The 14,397-nt window shown below is 42.6% G+C and overlaps 1 protein-coding gene across 1 annotated transcript; it reads left to right on the top strand.

The window, feature by feature from the left end:
- Positions 1 to 6,188: 6,188 nt before the first annotated feature.
- Positions 6,189 to 12,423, top strand: LOC125552657 (ras-related protein RABF1). Its single transcript, XM_048716287.1, has 8 exons — positions 6,189 to 6,410; positions 6,804 to 6,877; positions 8,853 to 8,936; positions 9,037 to 9,131; positions 9,323 to 9,428; positions 9,869 to 9,958; positions 10,043 to 10,129; positions 12,195 to 12,423. The coding sequence occupies exons 1-8, from the start codon at positions 6,386 to 6,388 to the stop codon at positions 12,231 to 12,233; spliced, it is 600 nt and encodes a 199-aa protein (XP_048572244.1). The 5' UTR covers positions 6,189 to 6,385; the 3' UTR covers positions 12,234 to 12,423.
- The last annotated feature ends 1,974 nt before the right edge of the window (positions 12,424 to 14,397 follow it).

The following is a 14,397-nucleotide window of genomic DNA, read 5'->3' as shown; positions in this document are numbered from 1 at the left end:
TGTCGCACAGGCCGCGTTGGTCTTCACAGTGTTCGCACATAATGAAATCTTTTTCATCGTCAGATGACATTTCCTATGTTCATATAGGTGAAACATTTAAACACTTACTATCTAACATTAATTGGTATCTAGCTAATTCTAATATTCATCTAACATTTGACAGTAGTATCTAACATATATTTCTATCTAATTAATCTAACATTTATATAAACTATATATATATATATAATTAAAAAACAGAAAAAATCATTAACAAATAATAGAAAAAATCATTAACATTAACATCTAGCTAGTTAAGTTCTATATATAGGTGAAACATTACTAGTTCTATTATTTCAACTAATTCAACTAGTTCTATTAATTCAACTAATTCAACTAAGCATTTACTAAAAATAAACTAGTTATATTAATTCAACTAGTTCAAATCTCATATACCTAATTAATATCTGGCTAATTCATCTAACAATTGACATTAATATTTAACTTTTCTATCTAATTCATATCTAACATTCGACATTAATCTAACATTTTTATCTAGTTAATTCATCTAATTAACAATTTGACATACATTAATCTAAAAAACAGAAAACAGAAAATAAGTAAAATAAGTGTGTGTGTGTGTGTGTACGTACCAGCGGGGGCGGCGGCGTACGGGCGGCGGCGCGAGATGGCGACGACGGGGACGGCGCGACGGGGGCGGCGACCTCGATGACGGGGACGGCGACCTCGATGACGGGGACGGCCGGGGCGCGCGACGATGGGGACGGCCGGGGCACGTGACGACGGGGACGGGGACGGCCGGGGCACGCGACGATGGGGACGGGGAAGGCTGGGGCTCGCGCGACGACGGGGCCGGGGACGGCCGGGGCGCCACGACGGCGAGGGGGACGGGGACGGGGCACGATACAGAGCGGGGCGGGGGCGGCGACGAAGACAAACAGGAACTAACTGAAAATTTTCATAAGTATTATATATATAGGAGAGGCCTTTAGTACCGGTTGGAGCCACCAACCGGTACTAAAGGCCAACTTTTGCCAGGCCAAGAGGCGGGAAGAGTAGGCCATTAGTACCGGTTGGTGGCTCCAACCGATACTAAAGACCACCCTTTAGTACCGGTTGGACCACCAACCGATACTAAAGGTGGTGCCCTGCCACCCGCGGTGCACAAAGTTTAGTCCCACCTCGCCGGGCGAAGGGCAGCCGCACTGGTTTATAAACCCAGCCGCGGCTGTCCTTTTGAACTCCTTTATAAAGCAGTCTTCTGGGCCTAACTACAACACGCTGCCCTGTGAGCCTCCTCGGTCTTGTGGGCCTAAAATTGCACGCCCGTGGTCTAGCAGGCCCACATGGTAGCGCCCCAAATTTTTTTATATAGTTTTTTTCTTTTCTGCTTTATTTTTTCTTCTATTTATTTCTGAGTAGTTTTTTATATCGTTTTTTTTCTTTTTTGCTATACTTATTTTCTTCTATTTATTTCTGAGTAGTTTTTTTATATAGTTTTTTTTCTTTTCTGCTTTATTTATTTTCTTCTATTTATTTATGAGTAGTTTTTTTGTATAGTTTTTTTCTTTTCTGCTTTATTTATTTTCTTCTATTTATTTCTGAGTAGTTTTTTTATATTTTTTTTTTCTTTTCTGCTTTATTTATTTCTTCTATTTATTTCTGAGTAGTTTTTTTTGTAGAGTTTCGATTTTTTCTTTTCTGCTTTATTTATTTTTGCACATGCTATATGGGTGAAATGATAATACCATGGCAAGTTTCAACTTTTTCAGAGTTCATTTGTAGTGCTTTTCAATTTCAAGGTCATTTAGCTCTCAAAACAAATCATTAAATGTATGAAAAATAGCAAATGAAGGCATAAATGGTTGAAAGTTGATGGCATTGCTTTGAATGGTGCATATTGAATACACAAAAAGTCTGGAGTTGTAATAAGTTTAAAAAATGAAATGCCTTTGTAACAGATGAGTTTTCGTCAGAAACCCGGATACTTCGGAAGAGATTGTCCAGTTTGTAAACGAAGTGCATCCAATTTTTTCCGTAACCCTCTGTACTTTTCTGCACATGCTATGTGGGTGAAATGATGATACCATGCCAAGTTTTGACTTTTTCAAAGTTCATTTGTAGTGCTCTTCAATTTCAGGGTCATTTAGCTCTCTAAACAAATCGGTAAATGACCGAAAAATAGCAAATGATGTCAGAAAAGGTTGAAAATTGATGACGTCGCTTTGAATGGTGCATACGAAACGCAAAAAATATAAGAGCATTTAGATCATGATCTTATATTTCTTTACAGTCTGAATTATCAATATGATCTTATATATCAAAAATACTTTGATCATCAATGATATTTTTGTGTACAATCTGAATTGTCAATATGAGCCATCAACGATTTGTAAATCGGTGAAGACTCACATTGCGGCCACAAATTCTACACATAGAGTTCAATGAAGACCAAGTGCTTGTGATAGTTTGAAAAGTCTCATATTTAAGGTGGTAAAAACCTTGTTAGGGGAGCGAGGTGGAACTAAAAACAGCTTGCCATAACCTCATTAGTGGTGGGGCCATAGCCTGACCGCAGGCTGCCACAGCCTCTTTAGTACCGAAGTTCGCCATGAACCGGTACTATTGATCGCCGCCACGAACCGGTACTATTGATCACATCAATGCCGGTTCTGTTACAAACCGTGACTAATGTGCTTCACAATTGACCCTTTTTTTACTAGTGGTTCTAAGATTGCGTCATGCGCATATTGTATTGCAGACGAGTATGAGAGGATTGGATAGGGGGTATAGTGGTTAGCTGTGCTCTCGCTCGGCGATCATTGTGTTCCTCCGCCTCGTGGCAAACAACAGCTAGCAAAACGTTTAGGTCAGTCGGTATCTTAATTTTAACTGATATGTAATATCTTTTTTTTTTGTAGAGAAGAACCCAAATCTACATGAAGGGTTATAAAAAGTATAAAAAGCACCCAAAACTTTATGAAATTTACATCGAGGATGTTGACGCACTGATGCACAGTATGAGAGATTCTAACCTCACCGTTCAGAAAAGAAACATAAACTTATGCCGGAGGTCTCGATAAACGAACCCGAGAAAGATCAGAGCCTGAAAGAAGACGAGGAAAGTGACCAAGCACAAGAATATAGGTAATGTTGGTTCAGCTGGCAAGCGTGTTTAATTTTCTTTTGAAAATCAAGGTACTAGCAGCAGCTAGCAACCGGCCGGCCGGTCTAATTTTCATATCATCATGGAATCATGATTAGGTTGAAATTGCGTTGCACCGCATCGATCGTCAGGACTCAATCCGTGTAAACTCCCGCCCAAATGCAAAGCTAATCTTTACGCTGGCAGTGCCATTGTAGCCTTGTTCTTCTTTATTTCATTTTGCCTATGCTTCTTTTCCCCTATCCACCCTACACCTTTTTTTGGCAGAGATTGACGGTTGCCTTTAAATTACAACCTTTTAGCGTAAATTTGCAGTAAAAAAAGGGAGAGAGTATCTCTAGGGTATCGAGCAAAGGACAAGAACAAGAAGGAAACAGACAAGGCAGTTTCCGGTCACGCAGACCGCGGTGGGCCTCGCTCGCTCATGGGAGCCCTTTAATCACATGATTGGGCCCATTTTAGCCCTACCTTTTTTGGTGAAATTTTAGCCCTACCTTTTTTTTTGTTGAATTTTAGCCCTACCTTTAGTTTGCCGCTCCAAACTTAATCGACGTGGGAAAAAAATTATATGAGACCAGGTCTCACGGTTAGCAGGTGAGACCCGTCCTGATGAATGTCACGTGTCATCCATCAAGATGGGTATGGCGTGAGACCTGGTTTTATAGAATTCTTTTCCGTCTTTCTGCTACCCATTTCCGCCATGTCTGTCTGTCTGTCTGTCTGTCTTTGTTACATTTTTCTCATGGCCATAGCTGCCCCTTTCATTCTTGGTGCGCCAGCAGGGTGTGGTGAGAGTCGCCACGTCGGTTACTTTGGGTTCAAGTGTCCAACTAACTGTAGGTAACTTGCAAGGACAGAAATTAACTGATTATTACTGATGTACTAGTAGAATATACTTTACCACACAGCCGATTAGTTAGTTACCTGCTACCAACAAAAACAGCTTCCCAGTTTTTTCTGTCAAACGCCATCTTCAGTCTGGCTGGCATCCCTTCTATGAAAAAGATACGCCTTTTCATGGCGTGTTCTCGAGAAAATGTTCAGTCTGGTAACACCATGCACCAAATGCCTCAAGCTATACCATACTCTTTTTTTTCTTCATTTGTTTTTATTCTTTGCAATTGCGCTGCCTAGGTTTGTGCCCACTCCTTTTCTACCATGATGAAAGTAAGAAAGATAATACCTTTGAGGAAAGATGTAAAAGATAAAGTGTCTAGCTAGCTTGAATCGGATCACCTTGACAGTTCACGTCCCTGTTGCTGTTACCAAATTTACGTCAACTTTGCAATCCACTCCGACGCTTTAGGCACATGCACGCACGCATGGCTGCAAAACTTGTTGCATTCCACGAGGATAATCACGAGGGCATGCGGACGAATGCATCCATCCAAATCTAGACGAGCTGGAAGCCAGCGAAGTTTCGTCAAGTTTGCAACAAGTTTCGCCGCGCAGGTGGATGCAGGATATAAAGAGACCGAAGGTACCACTCCTCTGCAGTTGTTGCAGTGCATTATGAATTTTGAATCCTCCTGCTTTGGTGGGTAGAGAAGTCAATGGAAAAAATGGAAGCAATATGTATGGCCAGTCCCAGGGATCCGGCATTTCCTATTTGACACTTACTGGGTCAAATTGTCACTCATTTGCGCAGAGCTATTTTTTCTTTTAGGGATAAAGGCCAGCTTTGTTGATCAAAAACCACAGTCTGTGGGATACAATTTGGATCGTGAGGATGAACTAGCCACATGTGACGTACCAGCAAGTGGGTATAATGTGCTGCCTAGTCTTTTCCATCAGATCGGTTTTTTGATTGCATTGGCTAGAGCATACACTTCCACATGGTATTAGAACCAAGAAGTCTTGAGTTCAAGACCCGGCTGGCGCAATTAAATTGCAGCCCATTTTTGGTCCACGTTTAGGCCCGAGGGAGGCACACGTGAGGGGGAGTGTTGACGTATAATGTGCTGCCTAGTACTCCCTCCGTTCCGAATTACTTGTCTTGGATTTGTCTAGATACATAGTTTTTTGGTTGCATTGGCTAGAGCATGAACTTCTACACGGCCCATTTAACCGTTAATGTTGTCTACAGAATTCCCGACTTTGGTTTCCTTGGAGTTTTTTTCGGTGGTTTTCTTGGTTTTAGGAAGCTTCTAGATAGTTCTTGTCTTGTTTTTTTCCCCTTTTCTCCTGTTATTTTCACTACCATTTTTTGAGTATTTTTTCTTTCTGGTTCATCTTTTTTGTTCTATAACGTTTATTTTATTTTCCCCATAAAATTTCAAAAAATCAAATCATAAATTTAAATAATATTCACATTTTTAAAAAATATTCATAAATTTAAAAAGGATCACTTTTGAGAAGTATTCATGGCCTTTGTGAAAAATGTATTCAAAAAATCAAAATATGCTATGAAAAGTTAAACAAAAAAAATCATGTTTTTAAATTTATGATTTTTAAACCATTCCTACTTTACCCCCTTTTTTTACTCCCTCCATTTCTTTTTACTCCTCGTCGTCCGGGAGCTCGAAGCGACCAGTAATCTGGGAGGTCGTTGTATGGTGTTGCAGGATATCAAGAGGCGAAGCTCTTCTTTCATAGCTGCAAGTTTATTCATGGACATAGGTCGATATGTACAGCTACATTCCCCTCCAGATAATAATTTATGTATTCCTGTAAACATTGATACTCGTACTTCGCAGTAAGGCAGCGCTGTGATTCTAAAAAAAAAAGGAGGAGGTCCCAGGGAACCTGCCTCCTTAGTCTTTTTTTTTAGGGGTACCTGCCTCCTTAGCTAATCTAGCAAAAAAGATCTGCTAATTGGGCCTTGCAAGCCCACGGTTTTATTTTTGTGTCTAGAGTTGGAGCGCCGCTTAGTGCCCGGCACGGCCCGGCCCGGTAACCCAGTCCAGCATAATTAATTTTCGGATCTAAATTAAAGGAACCTGGATTTCCCACGGCGTGAGACTGACAGGCGGGGCCCGGGTGGGCAAACGACTCGTCACCCCCGCCCCGCTTTCCCCAAGCAGCAAAGCATCGCGTGCGACACGAGCGCGACGACAGACAGAGCCTTGGACCGGACCAACAAACGAACTGTGCCCGCGACTGCGAGCGAGCGAGCGAGCGAACCGAGGAGGACAGCGCAACCGCCGGATCGATCCGTCCCCCCGCCGATCGCCACCGTTCCCCGGAGACTCCGCACGAACCCGGCCGAAGGCGCCGGCCATGGGCTGCTCCTCCTCCGTGCCAGGTCGGTTCGCGTTCCCCTCTCCCCCCGCGCCCACTTCCGGGTGGAAGTCGCCGTGCACGCTTTGATGCGGGTGCTGTGGTCGCCGGAGTTTAGGTTAGAGGATCCGTGATGTTCCGTGGGGGGTTTAATTTGGACCCCGATTAGTGCCCCAGGCCACGGCGTTGGTAGTTCGGCCACACATTTTCTTAATTTCTAGGGTTTGGATCGCTGCTTAGTGCTAGATTTGTATGAGTGATTCCTTGGAACGCGGTGTCTGCGTGCTATTCGCAGACGAAAGGTCGGTGTGTGGATGTATATGAGTGGGGGTGGGATAGTTTGCAGCTGGGGCAGAAGAATTAGGCACTTGCTCACTTTAGCGTTATGTTTTAACACCCAACTATTTTTGTCTTGCAGCTAGAAGCACTGGAGGGCTGAACAATATCAACGGTAGCTCTTCTGCTGCTGATTCAAACGACTTGCGCGCCAAGGTACCTTTTCTGTCCTTTGGGCTGCTTTTAATTCACATTGCTTGTGGTATTGGCGCAAGCAATTGTAACTGTAGTTTCACGGTTGTATGACATTACGGACATTTGATACCCACTGTACGGTTATATAGACAGGATGGCCTCTGATCAGATTCAGATATACGAAATCCCGGAAACAGCATCTCAAACATAGTTAGGCCTAGTTTGGCAGCAAAGTTTTTTAAATACTGTAGTATTCGGAAACCTTGGTATTACAATGCGTGGACAACAAATACTACAGTTTTTAGAAACTGCATTTTTTTCAGTTTTCGGAAAACTACGGATATGTTTGCCTGGTGTTGTTTGTACCGTAGTTTTGACTGACTGTTAGACAACTGAACCTAACTTAGCTACACCTAAGGAACTACAGGACCGGTTCAATCAGCGTGTGCTAAAGGACGCCCAGTTGATCACTGACCTAGGAAGTTATGGGCGCAATCAACCGTACACGCACACATGGAGTTGTGTTGACGGGCTCAATCAATCGGGCAGGGTAGCACATACTACCTTTCTTCCAACCAAGTGGCGAGCTTTATTTGTCCATGGTTGGAGAAAAAAATGGATGAATTGCACATCACAAGGATGGCTGGAAGATGGGCTCACCAGAAAAAATTGCAGGGGAGAGCAAAGTAATGCAGCGTGTGCGTTTCTCTGTTTACAAAAAAGAGGTTCCAACCTCTTTTTCCAAAACAGCAAAAAAACCGTGGTTTCAAGAAAACTACAGTTTCTAAAACTGTTGTATTTGTTCATGCCAAACACATCAAAGTATTTAAAACAGCGGATTTATTGAAAACCACGGTATTTCTTGTAAAACTGCAGAAAAACTTCGTTGCCAAACGCAGCCTAGTGTTTTTTTCCTGCAATCTTGAGACCTGGGTAATTTCCTGTGGGTGTAGTGTATATGACTTATAACGTAATGGTATTATCGTTTCGTAGTCTAACAGGCGAACTGAACTTGAGACAGCTATTTCATATGTACTCCTACTATACATCCCTTCAGTAAAATACATTAGAAATATGTTAATTAAGGTTGTATTGTCTACTTGTATGTACTGTAATATCTATATTTTCTGGCATATGTGTGAAACCAAAAATCATTTTATTGTGGAGAAGCTCTGGTGCACAAGGTTGGAATTATGCAATTGCTCAGCTTAATATTTGAAATGTAGGATAACTGGGGTCATACTGTACTGATTTGGTTATTTCTGTGGCTAATCAAATAAAAAGCTGTCAGCTGCTTCATCTGACTGCTCTATCTAATTCACAATTAATGTGGTGTAACGCACATATCAGGGTACCAGTATGCTGGGTAGCACTGATCCCCATTGAAGCAGTATATATGCATACATTTAGCTTGTTTCCGCGTGGATGCTTTTTTAAAATAGGCATAGTCCAGGACCAAGGTGCTGCATTACGGTTGTTTGAATGTTCTGTGCAATCAATATATTCCACATGAGATGTAAGCCATACCATTTGTTGCATTTACATGTTTTGGCAACCTTCAAAGGGTCACATTGTGTGAAACATTTTCTCATCTTACACAAAATATGTTACAGTGGCCTTGTTGTTTGGAGAGACTGCTATTTTGTTCATTCTGTGAATGTGATTCTCTATTGATAGTGTGCCGATATAACAGAAGCAGAAATATTTCTGTACCAGAATACCAAAAGAACAACAAACCAGAAACTAGCAAACCTAATCAAGAGAGCAAAAACCTGAGCCAAAAAGAAGAAATGAACTAGAAAGTTAACAAACTCGGTAGTTGCTTGGACGGTTGGACCGGAGCTTCTGCTTGACATATTTATGTAATGGATGATTGCACACTCTCTTTACGTCAATCAACCCATTTATTGCATCGTTGGCCCTGCTGAACACTTTTTACCGCGTCAAATGATAATTAGTGACTCTGTTTGATGTTTCCATTGTCTTCATGTTGCAGTTGGTATTGCTCGGAGATTCTGGTGTTGGAAAAAGCTGCATCGTTCTTCGGTTTGTCCGCGGTCAGTTCGATCCAACTTCCAAGGTGTGACTGAGCTGCAGATGAAAATGTTACTTTCACCTTAGATGCAATTCCCTCGCTCCATAAGCTCCATTGTTTTAAACCTATTTGTAAATAATTTTAGGTAACTGTTGGTGCATCATTTTTATCACAAACATTGGCGTTGGAGGACTCTACAATAGTGAAGTTTGAAATCTGGGATACTGCTGGACAAGAGAGGTACATATCTGGTGCTTTAGTTATCCTATATAATGTTAGGTACTAACATGTCATTGATGAAGTGAAAGCACTGTTTATGTTTTCTCCACAGGCTTAGTAATATATCGCATGAATTTTTACTTGGTTGCACCCACATGCATTTCTTTTTCAACCAATAAATCAGAACTAATGTGGGAACTTTTCAATTTCAGATATGCTGCCTTGGCACCTCTTTACTACAGAGGAGCTGCTGCTGCGGTTGTTGTCTATGACATAACTAGTCCAGAATCATTCAAGAAAGCACAATATTGGGTGAAGGTAAACTATGCTAAGCCTCTTTCTTCTTATGTTTTGTGGATTGGTTTTGTTGTTATTTCCTTCAGTGCTGGATTTGTATATGTGCTCAAAACTCTACTGTAGTGAAGGTCTGTATTGTACTGTAAGACTGCTGATAGACTAGAAGTATATTGGAGACTGCTGATAGACTAGAAGTATATTGGAGACTGCTGATAGACTAGAAGTATATTGGAGATTACCATCCACTATTTGAAGAATTACGACTTAACAACATTGGAAGTGAGCATAATCGAAGCACTTTCGATTTACTTCTGCGCGCACCTTACAAATATTATTATCAACTTATTTTGTTGATTATAATAGAGTATCAACTTATTCATTTATGCTTCCCACTGTTTCTTTTTTGTTTGAGATTGAATTGTTTGTATTCATAATGTCCTTTTCTATTTCATATCCTGCAGGAACTTCAAAAACATGGCAGTCCTGGTATTGTCATGGTTTTGGTTGGTAATAAAGCTGATCTACATGAAAGTCGTAGTGTACCTTCTCAGGTACTGTTTTACACTTCACGGTGAAGTTGAAATAAATACTTAATGTGCTGTAAAATTATCTGATGATGCTGTAACTTTCTGAAGGAGGCACAAGAGTATGCAGAGAAGAACAGCATGTTATTCATGGAGACGTCCGCAAAAACATCTGATAATATAAATCAAGTATTTGAGGTATGCCCTCTGAGGAGGCTATTTGGTTTCACATAATGCAGAAGAGGAAACGGAACGAATAAAGCTAGCACATAACAAACCCTACTGATAATTGCTAGTGGTATTCTTGCAAAATAATCAAGCTAGCAACATTACAAACCCTTGAATTCCTTGAATTTTAAAGTTTCTTGTGAAACAAATCATTGTCAATCATCAAATGGAAAAAAACTGCATCAGATCATCAATGTCAATCCATGACCATCTTTTTTTTTTTGAAACGAAGGCAAAAGCTTTGCCTCATTCATTGATTAAGAAGAAGAGAGCTGCCTGGTTAATTTATGGAAAACCGGGCAAAAACCGTTACATGCTTGGCCCTGAAGGACAACCAAGCCACAATCCCATGATACAAGCGGACTACTCCCAAATCATAAGACCACAAGACCACAAAGAAAGACAAACTCCCCCATCACGCCACCCCTACAATCTGCTTGCACATGAAATTCAACTTCACAAGTGAGCCCCCACATATCGAAGGTAAATAGAGGACCCAACATCGGCAAAGGCCATGGACCCGAGCACACCTGTGATGACATGTCCAAACACTCGGAGCTATCCATCAAGCAACCGCCGACGCCTTTTCTATAGCGCCACTCTTCTTGCTTCTGCACTTGTTTGATTTCTCCTTCCAAGACGACAGGACGAGAGCTAGCACCACCACTTTTCTTATCCCTGATGGCCTTCTCCTTGAGGAGACATAGTCCCGCGAACACCAACATCGGCTGCCAAATGCTCAGTTCTGCCCGCTCGGCCGTGCGTGGTGCATGAGGCAGAGGCTTGTGGGGGTTGGCGGAAGGTTTTGCCGCGGCGAGGCCCGCGTCATTCAACGCCGTCGGCTCCTGTAGTGGCTCCTCGCCCCCTTCCGGCTTGGCTTCGTGGTCGATGTTGTAGATGCCTTTTTCATGGGCATCGTGCAGCGGATTGCAGAGACCCGTTTAGGTGCTCTTGGTGCCTTGAGAATGGCCACTGCGCCCGCGGATGTCGCAACGCCTGGCGTCCGCTCAGCTTGTTGGCAAGTCTTGCCACATCGCCTTTGACCTGCCCCGTCACCGAGCATCGTGAAGCTCCAGCTCCTCGCCAAGCCAAGATAGAAGCCCCACTCCTTTCCAAGACGTTTCGTCGTGATTCTTGGACATCCATTGTTTCTTCTACTGTTGCCTTTGTGGCCATGGCAGATGTGTCGTTGCGGTCCGCCATGGAGGGACAAGCGGAGCTGCTGCGCTCTGAGCTCCTCAACATGGCTTCTTTTCGACTCGAGGAAACGGTTCAACCTCTGCGCGATGTCGTTGGCTCCATGCAAGGTTGGATGCTTCATATGGGGAACTTTCTTGAGCAAGCTGAGGCTGTTCTGAGTGGGCTCTCGCAGGTGTCACCTGTGTTGCAAACTGCTCCTATGCAGCGCCCCCTGATTGTGTCTGATGTCAACCTTGAGGACGAGAATGGAGATGGGCTTCATGGACGTTTCTCTCCGTGCTGGGGTCGGATCACCGTTATCTGCCTCTGAGGGTTCGTGCATTGATGTGGTTGTGGCTCCGGTGCTACGGATCATGCCCGAGCTTCTGGAGCTGTGTGGGGAGTTGACTCCGCCTCTGTCCGTCGAGCAACTGAAGGTGGACCCCCTCGAGATCTCGGCTGTGGCATTACCGCCATTACCACCCCTCGAGCCCAGCCAGATGCTCGACTTCGAGGAGAAGGGGGATTCCGACGTTGCAATGTCTTGCTCGTCCGAGTCCATTGGGCACATGGTTCCTGTAGGTGATATGGTTGTCGCACCCAGAGCATTGGCTCGTGTGCCTGGGGCTCTCATAGCGAAAGAGATTTGCGATTTCCTCGCTACCTTGGACGCTGCTAACCCTGGATCCGACCATCTCATTTTGATATGCTCGTTCTCAGTTGAATTTTGGCAGACAGTATGACATACATATTTTTTTCCAAATGATTCCCTTGTGTTAACTTTTCATTAAGCTTCATATGTGTACTTAATTTTTGTTGTCAACACACACCTAATAATATTTTGTTCATGTGACAGGAAATCGCGAAGAGGTTGCCCAAGCCAACGGCGTCCTGATAAATAAATAGCTCTCGTGTACTATATTGAGATGGAGTGACACGCTTACAAGTCTGTACCATGTAATGCATGTAAATGCCCGAGGTTAAACTGGGCATTTGATTGGAAATCAAGGATAATGTAAAGCTAGCTTATATTTCATTGTGTTAAGTGCAAGTATTGAGCAAATAAATGGTGTTGACTGTGGATAGATCTTTGTCTGGTTTATGATCTGGAGATGGTCCATAGCCCGCCTAGTTGTGAAGTAGCTGCCCATTACTCCAGTATAAATATATTTAGTAGATCAACCAAGCATATCCATATTTGTTTTTCTTGTGGATCAGTACATGTTATGGTTGCCTCAGGCATGCATGATTACACGAAAAGATGATTTCTAAGTGTAACAAAATTACAAGGGTTTGCATACAAGACGAGCCTAACAATAACAGAGTGTGCCGTTTCAGGATTTTTTTCAGAGCAACTATCTTGCTGTCTACAGGTTGGATCGACCAGGTAATGCAAACTCTTTTTTTTTTTGAAACAGGATACAGAATCTCTTTTGGTGTGTACGGTCCAATGATGATCGGGGAGCGACTACAATAGAAGAAGGACCACGGATGCAAAAATAGAAAAAACGTGTCTTGGCCATCTGATCCTGGATGAAGGGCCCAGATTTTTGTGGGTGGATCTGAACACACATGTACTACATTATTTACACAAAACTATCTCCTCCTTCCCAGGAACGCAACAGACCCAAAATCCTCCAACGCGGCGTAGCTGGGCGATAGCGAGCTTGCCGACGGTGGCGGCGGGCCAGATCCGGTGCCTAGCTGGGCGATTGCGCCCAGTGGAGGTCCAGATCCAGCACCCCACCGTCTTGTCGCCGGCGTCCTGGCTGCCCCGGCAGATCTCCTCTGTGCGGACAAATACTCTGCTCCGTCGTCCTGCCCCGGCGGACCGTCTCAAAGGTACTCTTCTCCGACGTCCAGTGGAAAACCTCGCGCATTCTTCACCCGTCGCTCGCACCCCCGCGTCTAGCTCCGCCATCTGGGAACGCTGGAGAAGAAATCTCCGGCCTTCAGGTATGCTTGCCCGTGAGGTTACTACCAATTTTCTTAATTAATTCTGTAGCATTTATTTAGGAAATCAATTTTTGTTCAACTTTCACTGCATACTGTCCATGTCATCTACATAATATTTTGGGCATAGATCTCTGAAAAGTACTCCTGATTTAAAATTGTGCTTTGGAGCATATGGTGTATCATGTAGGATGAGATTCGAAACTTCTGAATCTTTGGAAATTATATGAATGGCAACATATGCATATCAAGTGTATATTATATATTTTAATCATGACTACCAGTAGCTTGGGAACTTACAATGATTTTTAGGCAAAGGCGAGCAGTATAGTAGCTAACCCACTAGCAAGACAGTAGTATGTTATACATACAGAGAGCTAACGAAAATTACTAAGGACAGAACATCCAATGAAACAAATGTGAACTATAGTGCAGAATCTTTGCTTTATTCGGTGTTGATTAGCCATAACAAAAAACATAATGTTTGCTTAATTGAAAATTTTGACTGGACAGCTAAGTTCATTCTCATCTGGGATATGCTTGCTTTCAACTTGATAGGAATAACAGGGATATCTCTCTGTATCCATGAACAGAAATATTAATCACTGGACAAGCTTGCTATGTTTATACTATATTTTCGAGCACTTTTATATATTGAGATTTCATCCTCTTCTCGGATATTGTACATATGAACAAACTAATCTCATCTACCTATTAAATTACCTGCATGTAAAGTGTTTATAGGCACAAAAACTTTTTTACCTTTTGTATGTACAGTAGAAAAGAAGACTCTCTTTCTGTGTATCTTTTTAATTTGCAGCCTTAACATTGCAATCTTGTAATTGGGGCTGATTTCTCGATTTTCTGCTCTCCATATGATGGATAGGTTGAAGCTCGTCGACTAGTACTAAGTTTGTTTTCCGCTATTTTGCTGCTACATCTTGAACTGAAATGGAGGGAAGTAGTGAGACATCGCCGTTAGGCGAGCCCACAGTTCCAGTAATTGCAAAATTTGTACCAACACTATCAGGTGACAAGACATAGTCCAAAAAGGCAAGAATATTTTGTCATTGCCTAATTTTCCATTAATCCCTTCTGTGAATATA

This window comes from Triticum urartu, chromosome 4, assembly GCF_003073215.2.
Source record: "Triticum urartu cultivar G1812 chromosome 4, Tu2.1, whole genome shotgun sequence".
NCBI classification, from domain to species: domain Eukaryota; kingdom Viridiplantae; phylum Streptophyta; class Magnoliopsida; order Poales; family Poaceae; genus Triticum; species Triticum urartu.
This window is presented reverse-complemented; position numbering and strand designations above follow the sequence as displayed.